Source organism: Doryrhamphus excisus, chromosome 20, assembly GCF_030265055.1.
Source record: "Doryrhamphus excisus isolate RoL2022-K1 chromosome 20, RoL_Dexc_1.0, whole genome shotgun sequence".
NCBI lineage: Eukaryota > Metazoa > Chordata > Actinopteri > Syngnathiformes > Syngnathidae > Doryrhamphus > Doryrhamphus excisus.
In genome coordinates, this window is record NC_080485.1 from 5404073 (window position 1) to 5424919 (window position 20847).

Consider the following 20847-nt stretch of genomic DNA (forward strand, 5'->3'; position numbering starts at 1 on the left):
TATGCGTTGTATACATTTTGATTATAAAATGACCAAATACAATGTTTTAAAATGCTTAAAGGCCATAATATTACTGTTGTTGTCACGAGCTGATCGTAAAAACTCCCCTTACCGTTTTGTTGAAGTGCAACATGTATAAGCAGCATGTTTTAACAAAAAACTACATTTTCCATGTTGCAATGGGTGGAAGGACCCTCTGCTACATCTCGCGTTATTTCATTTTTACGTCATCATTTTCTTTCCACTTCCTGTCATCCAACCAGCAGGACTTGCGTGGTTTAGCTCAACAGCTAGCCGAACACAATTTCCTTTTTTTACCTCCAAAATCACAACTCCCTTGGAATTACTTCGGCCATCATGTCGTACCACGACGACGAAGACGTCAGTACATTTATTTTTATTTTAAATAAGGTTTCATTGTAAGCGAACAAATGTGAAAGGCTAGCTGCTAGCCAGAGCTGTGTAGCTACTCCAGCTACGTTACCCGCTGATTCAATGAAATAAGAACGCGGCTTGCATTGAATCAAAATAACAGGGCAACTCAAGCGTTAAACGCGTATTGTATGTACATGCAGACCATAATTTATCCAAATAGTCATTTTAAACGCGATGGTTCGTAATTACTGTGTTCATCATTAAACATAATCCGTGACTGCAGCCTCTGTGGTAGATGCTGACCATGAATCTTCTCTTTTAGCACGACCCCTACGCCCACCCAAACGACTATGACCTACACACAGGTTAGTTTTCAGTCCACAGAAAACAGATATGCCGTAACCAAAGTCAGTTGAAGTTACAATCAAGATGTTGGTTGATTGTCTCCCCTCAGGCGACCCCAAAGCAGACCTCGCATACGAGAGACAGTATGAGCAGCAGACCTACCATGTTATCCCAGAGGTGATCAAGAATTTCCTTCAGTACTTCCACAAAACCATCTCCGACTTGATCGACCAGAAGGTGTATGAGCTGCAGTCCAACCGCGTGTCCAGCGAGAGTATTGAACAGAAGATCTATGAGATCCAAGATGTCTATGAAAACAGGTCTTTTTCAACATTCCTTTTGGCAGACTCCTCCCATTAGTTAAAAAAAAAATGATTTCACATTGAAAGTCCATGTTTTTTTGTTGGCTTACATGTTGTTCTTGTTATTAGTTGGAACAAGTTGACGGACCGTTTCTTCAAGACCTCTCCTTGGCCAGAGGCTGGCTCCATTTCATCACTGGTTGGCAACGGTGAGTGAGATAATTTAAACCTCAGCGAGTTATACAAGTTATGGAACAGTCCCGGGACTGATGGTGCATTGTTTAAATCTACCAAGTTTTTAACATCTGAACAGGAAAAGTCAGAAGAAAGGGCCCTCTTGCTTTTTACATGCAAACTCTACAATGTAATCACTCTACAATGCATTAAAATATGACAATACAATAGCTATTTATACAAGATGTAATTTAACAGGGACAATGAAGTTGTTTTTTTCACAAACAAAGCAAATACTAGTTTATACAGCCATGGTCAGTCATGTTTTTTGTTTCCATTTGACTGGAATGCTTTGAGATCAGACCTTGTATTCTCCAAGTAGCATATTTCCAAGCAGCCTCCAATGCAGCATGACTCCAGTAATATCTCCAGCTTATCGTCTTTTGCTTCCTACAGATGCTGTCTTCCTCATTCTCTATAAGGAACTTTACTATAGGCACATCTACGCTAAAGTCAGTGTGAGTATCCACTATGTTTTATTGTACTTTTACAGGTTCTTAAAAGGTAGAAACTTTTGTTTGTCTTTGTTTGTAACCGGTGTGTTCTTCTCACAATTTGTAGGGTGGACCCACTTTAGACCAGAGGTTTGAGTCATATTACAATTACTGCAATCTCTTCAACTATATTCTGAGTAAGTTTTGTTCATAGTTTTGCCTTCAAGTTTAAATGGATTGCCGTTCATATATTGCTTTTTTGCAAACAGATGCTGATGGCCCTGCCCCTTTAGAATTACCAAACCAGTGGCTCTGGGACATCATTGATGAATTCATCTATCAGGTATGGTCAGTTTTGTTTACTAAGAAAGTCAACAAAGTAATAAGCAGCAGCACCATTTATCCCTTTAATAACATCATTAACTTTGAGTCCTGTTGGATAATTCCATGTGCAGTTCTTTATTTAGCTGAAGCTGTGTTAAGACATCACTCTCGTTTTGGGGCTTGCACAATATGACTTTGTACCTCTCTTCCTCCGCTTCAGTTCCAGTCGTTCAGTCAGTACCGCTGTAAGACGGCCAATAAGTTGGACGAGGACATTGAGTTCCTCCGAAACAACCCAAAGATCTGGAACGTTCACAGTGTTCTCAATGTTCTCCACTCCCTGGTGGATAAAAGTAACATTAACCGCCAGCTCGAAGTCTACACCAGCGGAGGTATGAAAATGATCTCATTCTAGTCAAACCAATTTCCCGGTGTTGACACATTGGTGATGATGTACAGTTTGTTGACATGAAAGGAAAATATACTGCTTCTTACCACACTAGTGATAAAATCTTGGGAGGTACTGGCGGGTGGGGACTGTTGTTATCTTACTCAAGGATGTCGCAGCAACTTTTCACAGGGTCTGAAAATATGCTTGTTGTATTGCAGGGGACCCAGAGAGTGTGGCGGGGGAATATGGGCGCCACTCTCTTTACAAGATGTTGGGTTACTTCAGCTTGGTGGGGCTGCTGAGGTTGCACTCTTTGCTCGGGGACTATTACCAAGCCATCAAAGTGTTAGAGAACATTGAGCTCAACAAGAAGGTACCACCTACTAGCGTGTTAAGTGAATTGGTCTCTTGTCTTCAGTCTTTAACATGGTCTTGTCTTTTCTCATGCAGAGTATGTACTCTCGTGTTCCCGAGTGTCAGATCACAACCTATTACTATGTGGGCTTTGCCTATCTGATGATGAGGCGTTACCAGGACGCCATTCGAGTGTTTGCCAACATTCTGCTCTACATCCAGAGGACGAGAAATATGTTCCAGAGGTCAACGTACAAGTATGAGATGGTGAGTCCCAAACAGATTTTTACGACAAGTGGTTGATGGGCTTTCAATCGCCACAAAATAGCATACAGTCTTCCCTCGTTTATAGCGGTTAATTGGTTACAGACCTAACCACGATAAATTAATTTCTGATGTTAAATGGAATGTTTTCATTGTTCATGGCATAGAAAACCTGGTTATGACTTTCTAAATAGGGTTTAGAACATTATTAAATCCCCGTAGGCATGATATAACATGCCTATAGTCACTTTTTCACTTCTATTATTGTTTAAATCACATTGTGCAATGGTTATGCTCCAAGGTCTCGAAAGGCTGGCTAGCGAGCTAACCAGTTAGCCTTAAATTTATTACTTCTAAACTTAAGAAGCAAAAAGCTGAGCCCTTCTAAACTGAATGGGAGGAGTGACCTATTGACCAGAATACGACATTTCACTTGTTTTTCAATATGTTTTGACTAATTGACAAGCCAATAGCGTTGGCGTGCGGTGTGTTCATGGACATCGGGTCATTACACTATTTTTGTTTTTGCAAAGACCCCATGATCCACAGTGTATGGATGTCCTCAAACACATTTACTTGAAACATTTGCTTTGTAAAACCCACTTGTAGTAGGAAGAAGTGGGAAAAAATAGACACTTTGTGTTTGTGCTTCTAGATCAACAAACAGAACGAGCAGATGCACGGTCTGCTGGCCATTGCACTCACCATGTATCCGATGCGCATTGATGAGAGCATCCACACGCAGCTGAGGGACAAGTATGGCGACAAGATGCTGCGTATGCAGAAAGGGTGAGAGTATTAGACATTTGCTTTTTATTGTGTACACAGTCGGTGTGTCATGCATAAGCCAGAAAATAGAACAAATCAAAACAATTTCTGTTTTGCCCCTTTAAGTTATACTTGCACTAGGCAATTTGTACCATCTGTACCATCTGCACCAATGAGAGTGCTTTCCTGTCCCCAGTTATCATTGGAAGAGGTGATATGGTTGCTCATGTACATACATGTGTCAGATGTGTTTTATTTCACCATGAATGTTCTTTTCCCACCTCAGAGATCTACAGGTGTTTAAGGAGTTGTTCAGCTTCGCCTGCCCCAAGTTTTTGTCTCCAGTGGTGCCCAACTACGACAACGTCACCGCCAACTACCACAAGGAGCCTTTCGAGCAGCAGCAGAAGGTCTTTGCAGAGGAGGTGCAGCAGCAGGCTCAACTCTCCACCATTCGCAGGTGACACCTATTCACCGACTTTGCGGTAGACTAAGATTGAGCGGTATATTGAGTTTTTGACAATATATACATTATACAAGATATAGGATGATGCAATACCAGTGAATACAGGTATAAGTTATTTTTGACAGATGTGCTTATGGGTTTGCCTACTCCCCATGTGTCTGCAAATGGTGCCCCGCTCAGCCCCAGTTTCCTTAAAATCTGTATCCGGCCCATGCCTAGTCTTAACCCTGTGGGCTGTGCTGCAGGGTAGGAATTGAATCTTAGAATGGCATTTTGTTTTACTCCAGTTTCCTGAAGCTGTACACCACAATGCCCGTGGCCAAGCTGGCAGGATTTCTGGACATGACTGAACAGGACTTTCGGATTCAGCTACTTGTCTTCAAGCACAAGATGAAGAACTTGGTGTGGACCAGTGGCATCTCCGCTCTGGATGGAGAGTTCCAGTCAGCTTCTGAGGTGGACTTTTACATTGACAAGGTGCGTAGGTCTTGGCCTAACATAGCATGACTAGCTTCTCAAGTGTTGGTGCTTTACTTCTATTAAAGGAAAACTTAAAAAAAATGTTTGCCCATCCACAATCCTTAGTTGAACACATTTCTTTCACTTTGCTGTGCATTTTTACAAGAGAAAAATGAGTTATGACCTAGCTAACAATGCACTTCATTGGGACCTACCTACTGCATTTCCACTACCGAATACCTCTGATAACATCTTATCGTTTGATATTCATGCTGTGATCATGCATTAAGTACATTGATAACGTAATACTTACAGTAGCTTGTCGTATTTTTGATTTGCTAGGCACATTGATTTTACATACTAGCCAAGGAGCTTACACTACTTCTGTCAATAGCAGAAGCACAGAAATGCCAATAACACAATGTCCACTGTCATTGGGGTGACTGTGTCTTCCAGCACAAGACTTCAGGTAAAAAAAAAATGCTGACAACAAATATTTAGTAGTATCTACTCTTCCGTCCGTCGAATAGTAGTGGCTTTAGATGTTGTTACTACATCAAATAGTTTTTTGTGTTAGCTGCTACAATAACAACCTCGCTGAGTCAAAATGAGTGCCTCCACTGACGTGCAATGTTAGCTGGCTTATGCTAGCTCGTTTTCTATTGTTAGATCCCACAGAAAAGGGAAATAAATATGTCTTCATGTTTTATATAAGGATTGTGGATGATGGGCAAAATTCCCCCCAAAAAGTTTCCCTGGAAAGCCCATACTAGTCTATACTAAAGCCTATACTCGCCACTTTGATGATTGCTGTCCTTGAAAGGGTAAAATCTAAGAGTGAGTTAAAGTTCGGGGTACCAACAAGAATGTTTGATCTCCCTACATATCTTTAGGATATGATCCACATAGCGGACACTAAGGTGGCTCGTCGCTATGGAGACTTTTTCATCAGACAGATTCACAAGTTTGAGGAGGTGAGTTGTGTTGTAAGGTGAACTCTTAGAATGACTCAAATACATCAAATGTGTCGATTTGTCTTGTTCACAGCCTTTGGTCAGTTTCTGTGCTCTCAGTTTTACACCCGTCTCTTTTCACAGCTGAATCGGACACTGAAGAAGATGCCAGCGAGCAGCACCACAACCACATCTGGAAGCGCCACGAGCCGATGAATATGACCCTCCCTTCCAGGTGTCTCAAAATCGGTGGATGACTTTTCTATACAACTTGGAAATAAATCAATGGATTTGGTGTGGTTACAAACTCTCTCTTTTGTGTTTATTTTTACAACCACTAGATGGCAATACTTTCTAGGCTGTGCCACTGGCTGACGTTCAACATTTTCTTTCCACTTGCTAGTTTACAATACAAATATTTGTATAGACGTCTTTTTTACTTGTTTTAAATCATGAAGAAAATGTTTTTGCATTCCCATCATCCTGTCCACCAATGTGACAGACTTGCATATTTTATTATCACAGATCTCAGGGCTGGTGACAGTAATGACAAAGAAAATAAGAAATCATGAAATGGAAATATAAAAATTAACTTTAAAAACACACCACTCATCAGAAACACTGTCATAGAAAAGAAAAAACACGATTGCACAATTTACACATACTCCAACAGACATAATAATCACCTGCCTGTCAGTCAGCAGGCATTCGTCTTTAAAAATACCTTCACTTCAATATTTTTTCTTAAAATAAAAAAATAAAGCAAATATTGCTCTACTTGAGCATGACTAACTCCCTTCTGGTGGCAGTGTAAATCTTTGTGGGCATGCTGCCATCTTCATATGACAAATACGATTCATACTTGTTTCATTTATCAGACTTTGTTAAACTACTGACATTGCCATATCATTGCTTCCATACCCCGCCATCTTTAAAGGGACTGTATGCAGCAGGTTCATCCAGGTGCCTAGAGCGCGCCAACATTGAAAAAAACATTACAGTATATCCCACCTCTTCCTGCTGTGAGTACGAAACACGCACACACACTCATTCAGCTTGTCAGTTCATGACAGCATTTTGACAAATTAACTCTAGCTTCCATTGAATGTATGGCCTATAATAACCATACAATCACTTCATATTGGTGGTCGCTTCTATGTATTTGCACACGCTATGGACAATAATTGACATATAACTGATTATTTTTACGCCGTTTGATTTGTATATATTTTTTAACCACTATTGGTAACATATGCTAGTCGGTGGTGGTGGTCTTATATTTTTGGGTTTAAAAAAAAATAAAGGTAATTTGGAGCAAGTTGCATATAGTCCCTTTTAAGAGGTCTCCCATGTATGCCACAAACATGCTTAAGACGGAAAAGTGGACCCGCATGTTGCCTCTTGGCCAGTTGTTTATTGATCCAACTACTTCCACAAAGCAGATGGAAAATGTTATTTTTCAAGCATCACTGGGTATTTTGAGGCGTCGCGGTTGACTGCATCATCGCATTTCCAACATCACTAAAATAAAAATCTTCATATTCCATCTGCACTCCACCAACACTGTTTTTACACTTGCAAATAAACTCAGAATATGATTAGGAATTTGAATATTCATTGTCCCATTGAAGGCCATTCGCTGGTCTGAGTGTGAGGAGCTTCTATTTTTTTTCGAGTGTGTGCATTTGTGTTGGTGTGAGTTGATGCAGTCCAAGTGTGCCTTCAGAAGAACAAGTCAGAAAGCAGCACCTTTTAGTTGTACAAGTCTCTTCCTGTAGGATTCTTTATCCATTGTGATCTTTGGATGAAAGTTGATGACATGCTGATCCACCGATTACACTCCTTCAGAAGCTGCTCTTGAAGCACAACCCAGTTAAACCAACCCAACTGTTGAGGGACAAAACCACTCGCGCAGTGGTCCTCCTCAGGTCTTGGTCATGCCTTCCCAACAGGGTCAGGGTGGCGGTGTGGAGACACAAGCACACACACTTGAGTCATGATTGAGCTCAGACCAGCGAGGCCTCGGCTAGTCATAACTCGGTGATCTCCAGAGGGCTCTGCGTTATCTCCCCGTCCTTGTGACGATGCATCGGAGTTGACTTAGCCGACTCGGTGCGGGCGTTGCGCTCTGAATAAAGTCCACCGTCCGCATTTAGAGCCTCTAAAGAACGTGCCAGAGCTCGCTGGTCGTCCTCTGGCAGGCTGTTGAGGTCGGAGGTGAGCAGAGTACCCGTGCTGCCGTGGACCACGTGCACACCTTCCGGTCCCTTCAACTCCACAGGAAGCTTGTGTTTGAAGCGCAGTGTTCCGCGACCGCCTATGCTCACACGCTCATCCTCGTCATCGTCCAGATCACTCTGGATCAGCTGATGGTGGAGTGCAAGAGCGGAGAGAAAGGAAATGTGACATTAAATGAGGCCTCTACATCATAGAAACTGTAAAAGAAAAGTGTAAAAGAAGAAACCCAAAAGAAGGAAAACATGAACGTTGTAGGAGCGCTAACCTCAAGTCCATCAACTCGATAATAAAGTTCATGGTTCATTGTTGGTAATACCATTTGAAATCATTATTTTAATCCAGGCATTTTCTGCATTATAACATCATTGTGAAAAGCAGCAGGTTCCATTTTAGTATCATTTGTCATTATTTTGGATACTGTTTTGGCAGGTTTTGATGTCAAGTTCATTTGTTCATTCATTTTCTACCGCTTTTTCCTCACGAGGGACGCGGGGGTGCTGGAGCCTATCCCAGCTGTATTCGGGCGAGAGGCGGGGTACACCCTGGACTGGTGGCCAGCCAATCACAGGGCACATATAGACAATCAACCATTCACACTCACATTCATACCTATGGACAATTTGGAGTCGCCAATTAACCTAGCATGTTTTTGGAATGTGGGAGGAAACCGGAGTACCCGGAGAAAACCCACGCATGCACGGGGAGAACATGCAAACTCCACACAGAGATGGCCGAGGGTGGAATTGAGCTCCGAGCTGTGAGGTCTGCGTGCTAACCAGTAGACCGCCGTGCCGCCTTGATGTCAAGTTGTCAACCTCAATAGTTAAGATGGTGCATTATATGCTGCTGTACCTCAAGAAAAGGTAGATTTTCCTCAAAAATACGCCATATTCTTAGTTTACAAAGAAAGCAAACTGAAGATGACGCTCGTGTATCTGAATGCCAACGACGAATTCCCACCTACAATTTCATATCATCCTCTATATCAGTGATTCCTAATCACGGCGTATTAAGGCGCTCCTTGGTTTTACGGTGTATCGAGTACACCCGCGCTAACATAAATAAATGAAAACTTAATTTTGGGTTGTAAACAAGAGACTCAGATCGCATTGTAACGTCTACTCGGATGTTGTAATGATGACAAGCAGAGGGTCGATCAACAATCTATTGTAAAAATAGAACACACTCGTGTCTGCCAAACTACGCCAAAACAACATCAGCAAATTCATTTCTCTTTAGACGCAACCACTCACACGTCACATTCACAGACGGTCGGAAATCATAACTCTTTAACACTACACATAACTGCCAGGTCACTGATTCTCTGAAAGTGAGTAATAACTAGGCAGTGTAGTGGTTTTATTGACATGAAACATTATTATTTTCTTACTGTACTTTTAGTATGTTCTGAGTGTTCTTAACATGTGTAGACATCATTTTGATTTGTAAAATATTTGTCTTGGTTAAATGACATTCAAGTGCATGACAGCACAGTTATAGCGTAGTACAGTGTTCTATTTTTGTGGCGTGGAATGCAGTGGACAGAGTAAAGCCGCTATAAGTCCAAAATATCCCAGTGGGACGTCAGCAAGGATAGCAGAAATATGGAGGAGAGGAGGAAAAGGAGGTAAGATGAGTCAGACAGGAGCAGCACAGCAACCAGCCGAGCCCACCTCCGTGACTGACGAGTGGTCTCCCTGACTGGTGGAGACTGTGACGAGTCTGGCTGCAAAGAGTTTTTTCAGTCTCAGGTAGTCATCCAGGACCACTTTGAGGAGGGAGCCCTAACAAAATGGTAGTTGAGGTCAAACACCACCTGAGTTTGCACATTTGCTGACGAGGTTCCACATGTCTGAAGGATTGTTGGATTTCCCGTTTTTTTGTTCCTCAGGACTTACTGAGGGATGTTTTAGGTTTGAATCAGCTGAGAACACAAGCTGTGGAGACGAGATGTCCTGAGATAATCCAACATGGAACTGTCTCACCTTGATAGGCCCCTCCCTCATGATCTGGCCCAGTTTGGCGATGTTGTCATACTCCTGAATGGCCGCTCTCAAATAGCGATCATCATCTGGTTTGGCTTGAGGTTCACGACCAAAAGTTCCCTGTGATAGGGACATCAAAATGTCTTGTCATCTCACCACTTGGTCAAAATCCTGATGTATTAACTCAGACTGTGGATGAGTGGGTGTGAAGAGCCTTGGTACGAACATGAGTGCGTGCAGGGCTGTTCCACAGGTCTGTTATCTCACTCAGGTTCTCGGGGAGGTCGTCTTCATGGTCCGCCTGAGCAGCCAGCTCCAGGTTGTGACAGAATGGATCGAGCCATACTGGATTAGCTCTGCAGAGGAACGTGTGTTAATCAGTGGGCAGAATTCCTGGACATAACTCCAGAAGCTGGTTGGGAGAGCTGGACTTCCTTTTCATTTCACATTTTCAACATTCATTCATTCATTTTCTACTGCTTATCCTCACGAGGGTCGTGGGGGTGCTGGAGCCTATCCCAGCTGTCTTCGGGCAAGAGGCAGGGTAGACCCTGGATTGGTCAGCATGTTTTTGGAATGTGGGAGTAAACCGGAGTACCCGGAGAAAACCCACACATGCACGGGGAGAACATGCAAACTCCACACAGAGATGGCCGAGGGTGAAATCAAACTTGAGTCGCTTAGCTGTGAGGCCTGCGCGCTAACCACTTCTCCACCGTGCAGCCTACTGAAAGTATTTCATTCATTCATTCATTCATTTTCTACCACTTATCCTCACGAGGGTCGTGGGGGTTGCTGGAGCCTATCCCAGCTGTCTTCGGGCGAGAGGCGGGGTACACCCTGGACTGGTCGCCAGCCAATCACAGGGCACATATAGACAAACAACCATTCACACTCACATTCATACCTATGCACAATTTGGAGTCGCCAATTAACCTAGCATGTTTTTGGAATGTGGGAGGAAACCGGAGTACCTGGAGAAAACCCACGCATGCACGGGGAGAACATGCAAACTCCACACAGAGATGCCCGAGGGTGAAATCGAACTTGGGTCTCCTAGCTGTGTGGCCTGCGTACTAAACACTCACCCGCCGTGCAGCCTACTGAAAGTATTTTATAATTAAAATTGTCATGCTAAGAGCAGCATTCACTGCACTGCAACAAGTGCATTATGCAGGTTTCAAATCTCACCCCTCAAAGGAGTATTTGTTGGTGTTGGGCATGTCCAGAATATCCATTAATCCCTGGTTCCCTGGATATTAGAGGAGATAGAACATGTTAAGTTTATTATAGTGTAACTTTGCCGCTTTGAGGGGCGAACCTGTTGATCCAGCGACGATAGCTTTGAGCTTCCTCTGATGCCTGCAAAAGCAACAAGAAGGTCACTACTCAAGTCTGTATTACCGCAAACATAACTGAGGGGACACACGAATTTGATGAACATAGGACATGTTGAAAGAGTCTTACACTCTGCGATAATGCCAGTTAATAGAGACAAACAATATCCCTGCCAGGCACAGCAGCACAGCCAGAATAATGATGACCAGCTGTGACAGACAAAACAGAAATTGAACAGCACAGAAACACACAAGAACTCGTTTAGTGCTTTTGCAAATGGAGCAGACCTGCAGCGTGGTGATGTCATCGGGAAGCGTGCCACTGACGGCGGGATGCACATCCACCACGTTGTACGTCCTGAACAGGTTTCTCAGCTGCTCCTTGTTTTCATCAATCATCTGGATCACTCTGCAGACCAGTGGAGTGCATTGGTGTCATGTTTGTGTGAGCGCTTGACTTCAGATTTGAACAATGCGACACCTTTCAACATCTTGGATGGTGTTGCTCTGATTGTTGACCACGTGGACCAGCATGTCAGTCTGGGCGTAATTCACCCTGCCCTTCTTGTCCACGTGAAACTGAGCCAAATCAACAAGAGGCAAAGACGTCATATTCTTATTCTCAGTTTTGGATAATAGCCAAACTTACCTGGATGTCATCTAAATTGACGATAGCTCCAGTGATGTTGGACAGAAGATTAATGAAATCATCTTGGTTCTCACGGACCAAATCGGGGATCTCATTGAAGACGATTTTGACCCTCTGGTCGTCCCGTAGGATGTAGATGTTTACATTAGTGGTAGTGCTGTGTCCGGCCAGGTCACATGCCAAAATTTCTAGCTGAAAATATCCGGGATTGTAAGCCGTGAAAAGGTCATAGGTGCGGATGATGCCGTCTGTTAAACCTGTGGATGAAGGGTTTAGGTCCTTAACAAAACACCTAACTCAAATGCAAAGCGTCCATCCATCCATCTTGACAGTTCAACTTACCGATGGTGAAGATGCTGCCGACGTCCTCGCTGCCGTTGCTCTGAGACTGGAAGTAACGGATGGTAACAATGTGATACTGGACCAAGCTGTTGTTGCCGATGTCATTGTCTATCGCCACAACTTTGATCAGCTCTGAGCCCACTTTAGCATTAGCAGCAACTCCTGCAACCATGGAACAAATAGACAAGAAAATGAGGGATAACAAGCATGACTCAGACAGGAAAGTGAAAGCACACATTTCCGAGTGAAGACGACCTGCAGTGTATTCTGCTTTGGAAAATCGCGGTTTCTGGTCATTGATGTCTTCCAGTTCAATGCGGACCTCAAGCAGACTGGGGTCTCGAGCAGGGTCCAGGGCCCGTGCCCGTGCTGCCCTTTGACCCCTGGAAGGACTCCAGCTCTTGTTACTGGAGGCTTTGATAATAATGGTATAGACTGGGTTCTCCTCGCGATCCAGTTCCCGATACAACTTTAGCTCACCGTCTATACTCAAGCCAAAGTTTCCATCGCTGTTTCCTCCTTTGGAAAGATTTCAATTGTTTGTCATATTTTGCAGGGGTAGAAGAGAGAGAGAGAGAGCGATAGATCACCTGCGATAAAGTAATAAACAATTGCATTGGAGCCTTCATCAGCATCCACAGCTCTGGTCACATTCCCCACCACCGTCCCTGGAGGGGAGTGCTCAGGCACGGTCAGCTTCTGGTAAGGCAGGCTGCCACGCTGCGGTACACAACAAACACACAGAAGTCCAACTATGAAGATAACCACATTGGTACAACAGCAGTTCTAGCTACTGAAGCCTCATACTCACTGGGGGTTTGAGAAAGACTGGCTCGTTGTCATCGATGTCCAACAGCGCCACCTGCAGAGGCTGCGTGGTCTCGTAAGGCACCGGTTGGCCCATGTCCCGGGCCACAATGATAAGCTATGATAATCAATAGCACTCACTTAGAAACCTTTATACATGACAGTTTTGTACTAAATATAACATGTACTCACACTGAGGAGGGTCTGCTTCTCCCTGTCCAGTTTGACTGTCGTCGTAATGACTCCAGACGTGGCGTCAATGTGGAAGTTCTCCCAGTCTCTGTTGCCTGCTCCTGTCTGCAGGAAGCCGTAGCGCACCTCTCCGTTCACCCCCTCGTCGGAGTCGGTTGCATACACTTCGTACACCGGGAGGCCTGGAGGCTGCTCCTATGGATGCAAAACAAGTGGATCTTCAAATTATAAGATAACAAATGAATACAAAAATATTATAAAAGTAAAGTAAAGTAAAATAATAATAAAAAAAATAAAATAATAAAGTAAAAATCACACAAATAAGTAAATAAATTAAATGAATTGAGTAATGATTTGCAATCATAATATCAAATATATTTAAACTATGAAATAACTACTAAGTTACATAACTATATACAATATCTGTGTATTTATCTAGAAAAATGAATAATTTGATATAATTTGTAGTAATATTCATTAGTTTACATTTGAATTTTTCCATTTTAAGAGTATGGGTGTCCGATTATTAGCGGTAATCCTAACTATTGGCCCGATATCAGCAAAAAAATGCGATATCAGTTTATATTGGTATCTGATATTTTTCCCGATCATGAAAAACAATATTAAAAAAATGCTGTATATAACACATATGTTCATTCCACCACAGCAGATATGTCATGTTACACAGATCGGTATTGGTATCAGCTGATGTTGGAAATTAAGAGTTAGACAATATCGGCATATGAGTTTTCAGCAAAAAAGCTAATATTGGACATCCCTATTTAAGAGTTAATAGTAATAACTACTTTTAATATAATTATATAATATTCATATAGTAACTTCCTCCCTCCACTAGAAACACCAGCAGTAAACCTTGACTAATTGCTGTTTAGGCTGATATCTGTATCTGATATCTTGTATTCTCAAGTATCATATATAAATGTGCAAGAGCATTTGTAGCCATTTGCAGCGTGTTTTTTTTAGCTTAGAATTGAACGCTGCTAATTGGTGAGGCCAAAATCAATATTTGTATTATTGTTTGTCACATGATTCATTGGGGAGCAAGTCTGTATGTATTATGCATTAGTATGCATAATTCAAAATGCATAGTGATGCTACCTCTGAGATATGTATGATGGTCCCATTAGCAGGTCTGACAAATATAGGCCTGTTATCATTGACGTCTATGACTGTTATGATGAGGTCTGCGGTCGTCCACAGAGGGGGGCGCCCCTGATCCGTGGCCACCACAGTCAGGTTGAAGCTCTCAGACGACTGAAGCAGACGGCGAGAACGCACCAGGCCTGTGTTTGGGTCCAAGGAGAAGGCATCTGCACAGAGAGGAGAAGTTCAGCTACACAAGCATCATTAAAGAACTTTTGCCTCCCTATTTCTGGAAGTTCATTATGAGTGTTGCACCAACCTCCCCCAAGGCACTGGTGTTTTTGTCTTACCTTAATGGTGCCAATACATTCATACCTGCATGGGCTCCCAGCATGCTGTAGAGCACTGCACCGTTCTCGCCTTCATCCAGGTCGGTAGCTTTCACTGTGATCACCGACGTTCCGCTGGGCTCATTCTCAAACACGCTGGTGGTGAACGCTCGCTCGGAGAAACGTGGTCGATAATCATTGACATCGAGAACTGTGATGAGGACCTGATGATCAGATAAAGACCTTATTTGACAGATAAAGACAGAAGGAAACAAAGCAGTGGATCAAGAAGGATAACAATAAGAGGCAAATAAATAAACTCCTGAGCTGTGTGCGACTAAGTACTACTACTAGTACCAAGTACTGAGCCATGTTTTGTTAGGGATCAAATACAAATGTATTTAGATATACACTATACAGTAATCTCTCATTTATTGAGGTGAATTGACTCCAGTCCCAACTGTGAATTTCTAAAGGAAATATTTTTGTACAACAACCTTCTAAATACCGTTTTTAACATTATTAGAGCCCTCTGGACATGAAATAACACCCCTACACTCTCATTTACGCTGGTATTACCCAATATAGTAGACACTATAAAAGTAAATAAGCTACATAAGACATAAATAAGATACAGTAAATAAGATTTAGATAGGAACAGTTGCATGTGTTTTTATTGGGGATTATTGTGCCTGTTAGATCATTCAAATTTGTCATACTAGCCTGTTTTTTCTGTGATCAAGTCTGGTGTGTGTATTTAGCCCTTTTTATGCTTGAAAATGTTTAAGTTTAAATAGCACGATATATTAAGTGATATATTAAAAAAAAAAAAAAGAAAAAAAATAGAGTTGTTCCGGATTTTGTTAATATTTTTTCTCTCTCTGTTAAAATAAATCTACCAAAATTATGGATGTTTCATGTTATTTTTAGGGGTTAACCTTACATAAATGACATAATCGAATAATTATTATTTATAGAGTAGTACCTGGACAGAGTTCTCGCGTCTGTTGTTGGAGGTGCCGCCAGGGTTATCACGGGCAACAGCGGTTAGGGTGTAGTGGTCCTTGGTCTCTCTATCCAACGGGGAGAGGATGTAGATCTCGCCCTGAAGCAAACAGGGAGGAATGGAGGGAATTAGTGCACCAGTCGGGAGCAGTTGTTGTTTCAGCACATTTATTATTGATTGTGTAGATATCTAAAGTACAACCAGACCTGTTTACAACTTTATTCTAAGGACGACAACCTCTTATTATTAAATGGTGCATTTTAGGAAATAGTATGTTTATTATTTTATGATGATATCAAGCATTTGGATTGTAATTATACTAAAACCTTGTGAATAACTCCCAGCCAGTATAGTGGGGGAGTGGGGTATAAGTTGAAGTATAAGTTAACTTACAGTGGTCCGTCTGATGCCAAACTTGCCCTCCCCGTCTACCAGGCTGTACTCAACAACAGCAAATAGGCCCGAATCAGCATCTGTGGCACTGACACGAACGATAGTTGTGCCGAGGTTCACATTTTCAAAAACAGGCTCCTGCAAAAGTTGATGAAAACAAATAAAATCTATAAAGCATGAAAGGCACTGAACAATTTATATGAATTTTATGATATTTGTTTCAGTACCTGATATGACGGTTGTAAGAAGACTGGGTTGTTGTCATTGACATCCACAATACGGAGATAAACGGGAAGCTCAGCAATCCTGGGAGGACTTCCATGGTCTCGTGCTCGAATTGTGAAATTCAGCCATTGAACTTGTTCAAAATCCACCGTCTGGTTTGCTACGATTTTACCTGAGAAGTTTGCAAGACACTTATAGTTACTATCCACTTGAATTGGTTCTGTGTATACTAAAAAGCCCTAGTTTGGATATTCTAAATTAATACTTACTGTATAATAACTTGCAGGAATACTGCATTAGTGTATCAATATAATAAATACAACTTCATATATGACACAGGGTCGCAAGAGACTGCTGGAGCCTAGGATTAGGGTTAGGTAGGTTCATTCCTCATTAACTACTGTAATTTTGTGTTCCTTACTGTAAAGTTTTACCAAAAAATGTTTGGTTTCTGAAGTGAAGTTCAGAAGTTCAATCAACGCCACATCATAAAAAACATAAAAAGATAACTGTACAATGTAAAGTTCATGGAAAAATAGTAGCAAATAAAACCTTCCACTCACAAAACATTGATCTCAGTGATAACAATCATGATAGTTGAACACCACATGACTTTCAGAGATCAATACGTGATTAACTTAACGTTTTATTCATGTGGAGTCATTTTACCCCATCAGTATTGCCTAGCGTCATGCTTTGTCGCGGATGTGTGTTTCCCACGCTAATTATCACACATGATGGCCGCAGACATGTAACGATTGTTATTGGATTTTCAATGTTCCTGTGCAGCAAAAAATTTACAGGATGCTTCTTCTTCTCTCTCTTTGGGCTTTTCCCTTCAGGGGTCGCCACAGCAAATAAATCTCCTTCATCCAACCCTGTCTTCGCCATCTGTCTCACACCAACTGCCCTCATGTCCTCCTTCACTACATCCATAAACCTCCTCTTTGGTCTTCCTCTACGCCTCCTATCTGGCAGCTCTAAACGTAGCATCCTTCTACCAATATATTCACTATTATATTCACAGTCTGGCCTCTCTGACTTTATCTCCAAGGCCTCTAACATGTAATGTCCCTCTGATGTTCCTGATCCTATCTATCCTGGTCACTCCCAATGAGAACATCAGCATCCTCATCTCTGCTACCTCCAGTTTACAAGATGCAATTACAATTAATATCAAAGCCTCCAGGACATTCCTGTTAGGTTTTTGTGTACTCCCCCCAATATCCGAGATTCATTTAATCATTCCTATATCTCAATAGTGTCAATAGTTTACTTTCATGTACAATTTCAAAATATACACAGAATAGAAGGTCCTTGCAAAGATCTCTTCAGGTTTAGAGGATGTGTCATATACAAGAGTTTGTGCTGGTTTTCATTAAAATTAACTTTTTGGTGCAGCGGTGGATGTCATACCAGTGGAGGGGTCCTCCAGTCTGACATAGCCCCCTCGTGGTAAGTGTAGCAGCTGATAGATGACCTGACCATTGGGGCCTTTGTCCGGGTCCACAGCGGACACTGACAACAATGTTGTGCCTGGTTGCGCTCCTTCTAAAATCTTCTCTGTGAAGTTGGTCACTCCGAAGGGCCGGAAACGAGGAGCGTTGTCGTTTACATCCAAAATATTGATGGTTAGTCTTGCTGATTGAAGGGCAAACAAAGAAATGAGTTGTTTGACTAGTTTTATGACATATGGCTGTATGACAGAATAGGGTCGTACCATTTGGGACGCTGCCAGACTTGTCAATAACATCACTGGCATTGTCGTGGACAGACACAATAATCTCGAAGGTCGCTACCTGCTCTCTGTTGAGAGGGTTTCGTACGAACACAGCACCTGTAATTTCACACATTTCCCCCCAAGAACGTCATTACAATATTCAAAGAATTGACTGAATCATGTGTTTAAGTGAGACTGATTTCTAACCGGTGTGTAAGTCAATGCCAAAGGACTCCTGCAGGCCTTCTACAGGGTTGTTACCATCATCCTTCGCCTCCACTGAAATGATGTAGTACTCCAGCCGGGGATGCAGGTCGGGGTCCTCAGCAGTCAACGTGGCGACCACCACCCCAGGCGGTGTGGACTCGTTGACATTTATCATGGTTACGGGTTCTATAAAACGGGGGCGTGAGTCATTGACGTCATCAAGAATGACCGTCAGAGTGGCCGTGCCAGACATAGGTGGCGTGCCACGGTCTGTTGCCATGACAACCAGGCGATAGGACCCACGCTCCTCCCTGTCAAGGGTGGTGTTGCCAACCAGAACGGCACCAGAAACGGCATCAACTACAAAGCGATCCTGAGCACCGCTGACTAAGCGGTACATGACCCAGCCGTTAGAGCCGGAGTCGGCATCGATGGCGGACAACTGGGTCACCACCACACCTGGAGGACACACATAGAGCTTCAACTATTTTTTTACCATTCATTGACCGGCTGCCATATATACACACCAGTAGGGCTGTTCTCAGGGAGTCTAACACTGAAACTGGAAGGACTGAAAAAAGGTGGGTTGTCATTCTGGTCCAGAATTGTTACTGTGAGAGGAACACTGCTGTTTAATCCTCCAATGTCCTCCCCGACAAGAACCAACTCTATCCGAGGCTCCTGATACGCCTCACGGTCCAACTTGGCTCCCTGCTGCACATGTATAACACCTAAAGGAAGAAACCAAGACATACGGTATTACAGGGGTAGTTTCCAAATAGAGTCGAATCTTGGTTAGCGTCACTTTGTTCCGGAAGGTCCGACTCTAACCAAAACGGACACTAACCAGAAGGAATAGGGTGTGCGGGAGCTGGAAGCTGCTAGCACTCGATAGCAGAATATTAAATGCATTCATTATATTTCAATGCTCCGCTGACCGCCAAGATGGAGGATTGTATACCCAAACTCACCAGGAAGTGATCAGACTTTAACACGCTAACCAAGGTTCCACTGTGTCTGCACTGTGCTTTGGAGTGATAGTTACCAGTGTTGGCATCCACAGTAAAAAGGTCTACCCGGGCTCCCAGCAGGCGATACTTCACCACAGCATTGGGTCCGATATCTTTGTCTACTGCCAGAATGGGCCCATTCAACACCGTTACAGTACTACCTGAGGAATAGACAGGATAGACAGTAATGTTGGAACTTTCACCAAGTTTTGATTTAAAATTTGAAATGAATGTTGGTTTCTCAACTCTCTAATCTCTATCTTTAGGCTCAAATTAAATAATGTTTGCAAATAAATCCATTATATACACAAATATATTGGGTACTTCTTAAAATGAATGCAAAGTTGTCTTTTCTATCACACATTTAAGCTTTTCAAGAGGAAGCGAGGCCGCTCTTTGAGTGAAATCTCGCAGTATGCAAACAGGAAGTGGTGTAGACATGTTAAACAAGTGTTTTCAGCACAAAGCGCTTCTGCTAATGACAGAGAAACAGGTGAAACATTCACACATACCTGCTGCAGAGTTCTCTGTTATCTCAGCCCTGTAACTGTTCCTGCTAAACACAGGCCTGTTGTCATTCTCATCCAGAATGGTTATGACCAAGATGTCTGAATCCTGATGGCGAGGAATGTAAGTGAAGAGAGAAATACATATCGATGTTGTCAACTGTTGTCAATTGGTGAAATTCTACCACAGTATTAATTGAAATACTGCTGAAAACAAGGGTGAACATGCATTTGAAGTAGAGTGGGATTACCCTGCGAGCAATGCGAGGATTCTCTGGGTTATCTTTGACAGTGATCGTAAGTCTGTACTCAGCCATTCGCTCTCTGTCCAGTGGTCTGTTCACCTGCACCACACCTGACTGGAAGATACAGTGAGGAGGTTGTCAGTACATGACAACAACCCAATACAGAATGTTTTGAGGAAACCAATGGTTCAGTCATTTTCCCCACTTCGGTAAACACCCCATCAGACTTTTAACCCTGAGACCACAGGAGCCTATAAGCTCTTATAGTGAATTATTCATTCATATCCCAGCTTTCTTCGGGCGAGAGGCGGGGTACACCCTGGACTGGTCGCCAGCCAATCACAGGGCACATATAGACAACCATAACAACCATTCACACTCACATTCATACTTATGGACAATTTGGAGTCGCCAATTAACCTAGCATGTTTTTGGAATGTGGGAGGAAGCCGGAATCCCCGGAGAAAACCCACGCATGCACGGGGAGAACATGTAAACCCCACACAGAGATGGCCGAGGGTGGAATTGAACTCAGATCTCCTAGCTGTGAGGCATGCGTGCTAACCGCTCTTCCGCCATGCAGCCGATAGTGAAATATTTCTCATCAAATTAAAATATTTAATAAATTACAAGCATTTTCAGTGAGCAAGCCAGTGAGTCCAACAAGGAAGTTACCGGTGGGCAAGTTCACCAAGTTCCCAATCTCCTTACACACGCATGAATATATGTAAGGCGCAGGACCAACCAAATTAGGAAAAAAGGTGCACCTAGCAGTCCGGAAATTACAGTATTATTATTATTACCATTATTCATTCATTCATTTTCTACTGCTTATCCTCACGAGAGTTGTGGGCATCCCAGCTGTCTTCGGGCGAGAGGCGGG

At 42.7% G+C, this 20847-nt stretch overlaps 2 protein-coding genes across 3 annotated transcripts in view; one reads left to right on the plus strand and one right to left on the minus strand.

The window, feature by feature from the left end:
* Positions 1-215: 215 nt before the first annotated feature.
* Positions 216-5976, plus strand: eif3s6ip (eukaryotic translation initiation factor 3, subunit 6 interacting protein). The gene is made up of 15 exons (XM_058058030.1): positions 216-381; positions 698-740; positions 830-1040; positions 1152-1231; positions 1653-1714; positions 1818-1887; positions 1960-2033; positions 2235-2406; positions 2624-2778; positions 2856-3026; positions 3679-3812; positions 4078-4251; positions 4545-4734; positions 5610-5690; positions 5814-5976. The coding sequence occupies exons 1-15, from the start codon at positions 358-360 to the stop codon at positions 5883-5885; spliced, it is 1713 nt and encodes a 570-aa protein (XP_057914013.1). The 5' UTR covers positions 216-357; the 3' UTR covers positions 5886-5976.
* Positions 5920-20847, minus strand: part of cdh23 (cadherin-related 23) — a 169929-nt gene continuing 155001 nt past the window's right edge. The window contains exons 42-68 of one of the 2 annotated variants that reach the window (XM_058058029.1): positions 19971-20078; positions 19726-19828; positions 19249-19374; positions 18731-18934; positions 18204-18662; positions 17997-18113; positions 17693-17917; positions 16279-16448; positions 16052-16189; positions 15638-15757; positions 14699-14876; positions 14339-14550; positions 13220-13414; positions 13032-13145; positions 12811-12940; positions 12476-12739; positions 12221-12382; positions 11879-12135; positions 11711-11808; positions 11518-11638; positions 11360-11439; positions 11214-11254; positions 11084-11144; positions 10119-10248; positions 9893-10012; positions 9581-9691; positions 5920-8035 (exon numbers count right to left, since the gene is read on the minus strand). In XM_058058029.1, coding sequence (XP_057914012.1) covers positions 7700-8035; positions 9581-9691; positions 9893-10012; positions 10119-10248; positions 11084-11144; positions 11214-11254; positions 11360-11439; positions 11518-11638; positions 11711-11808; positions 11879-12135; positions 12221-12382; positions 12476-12739; positions 12811-12940; positions 13032-13145; positions 13220-13414; positions 14339-14550; positions 14699-14876; positions 15638-15757; positions 16052-16189; positions 16279-16448; positions 17693-17917; positions 17997-18113; positions 18204-18662; positions 18731-18934; positions 19249-19374; positions 19726-19828; positions 19971-20078 — 4380 coding nt within the window. In that variant the 3' untranslated portion in view covers positions 5920-7699. The remainder of the gene's footprint in view (positions 8036-9580; positions 9692-9892; positions 10013-10118; positions 10249-11083; positions 11145-11213; positions 11255-11359; positions 11440-11517; positions 11639-11710; positions 11809-11878; positions 12136-12220; positions 12383-12475; positions 12740-12810; positions 12941-13031; positions 13146-13219; positions 13415-14338; positions 14551-14698; positions 14877-15637; positions 15758-16051; positions 16190-16278; positions 16449-17692; positions 17918-17996; positions 18114-18203; positions 18663-18730; positions 18935-19248; positions 19375-19725; positions 19829-19970; positions 20079-20847) is intronic. The other variant, XM_058058025.1, reaches the window with a different exon arrangement.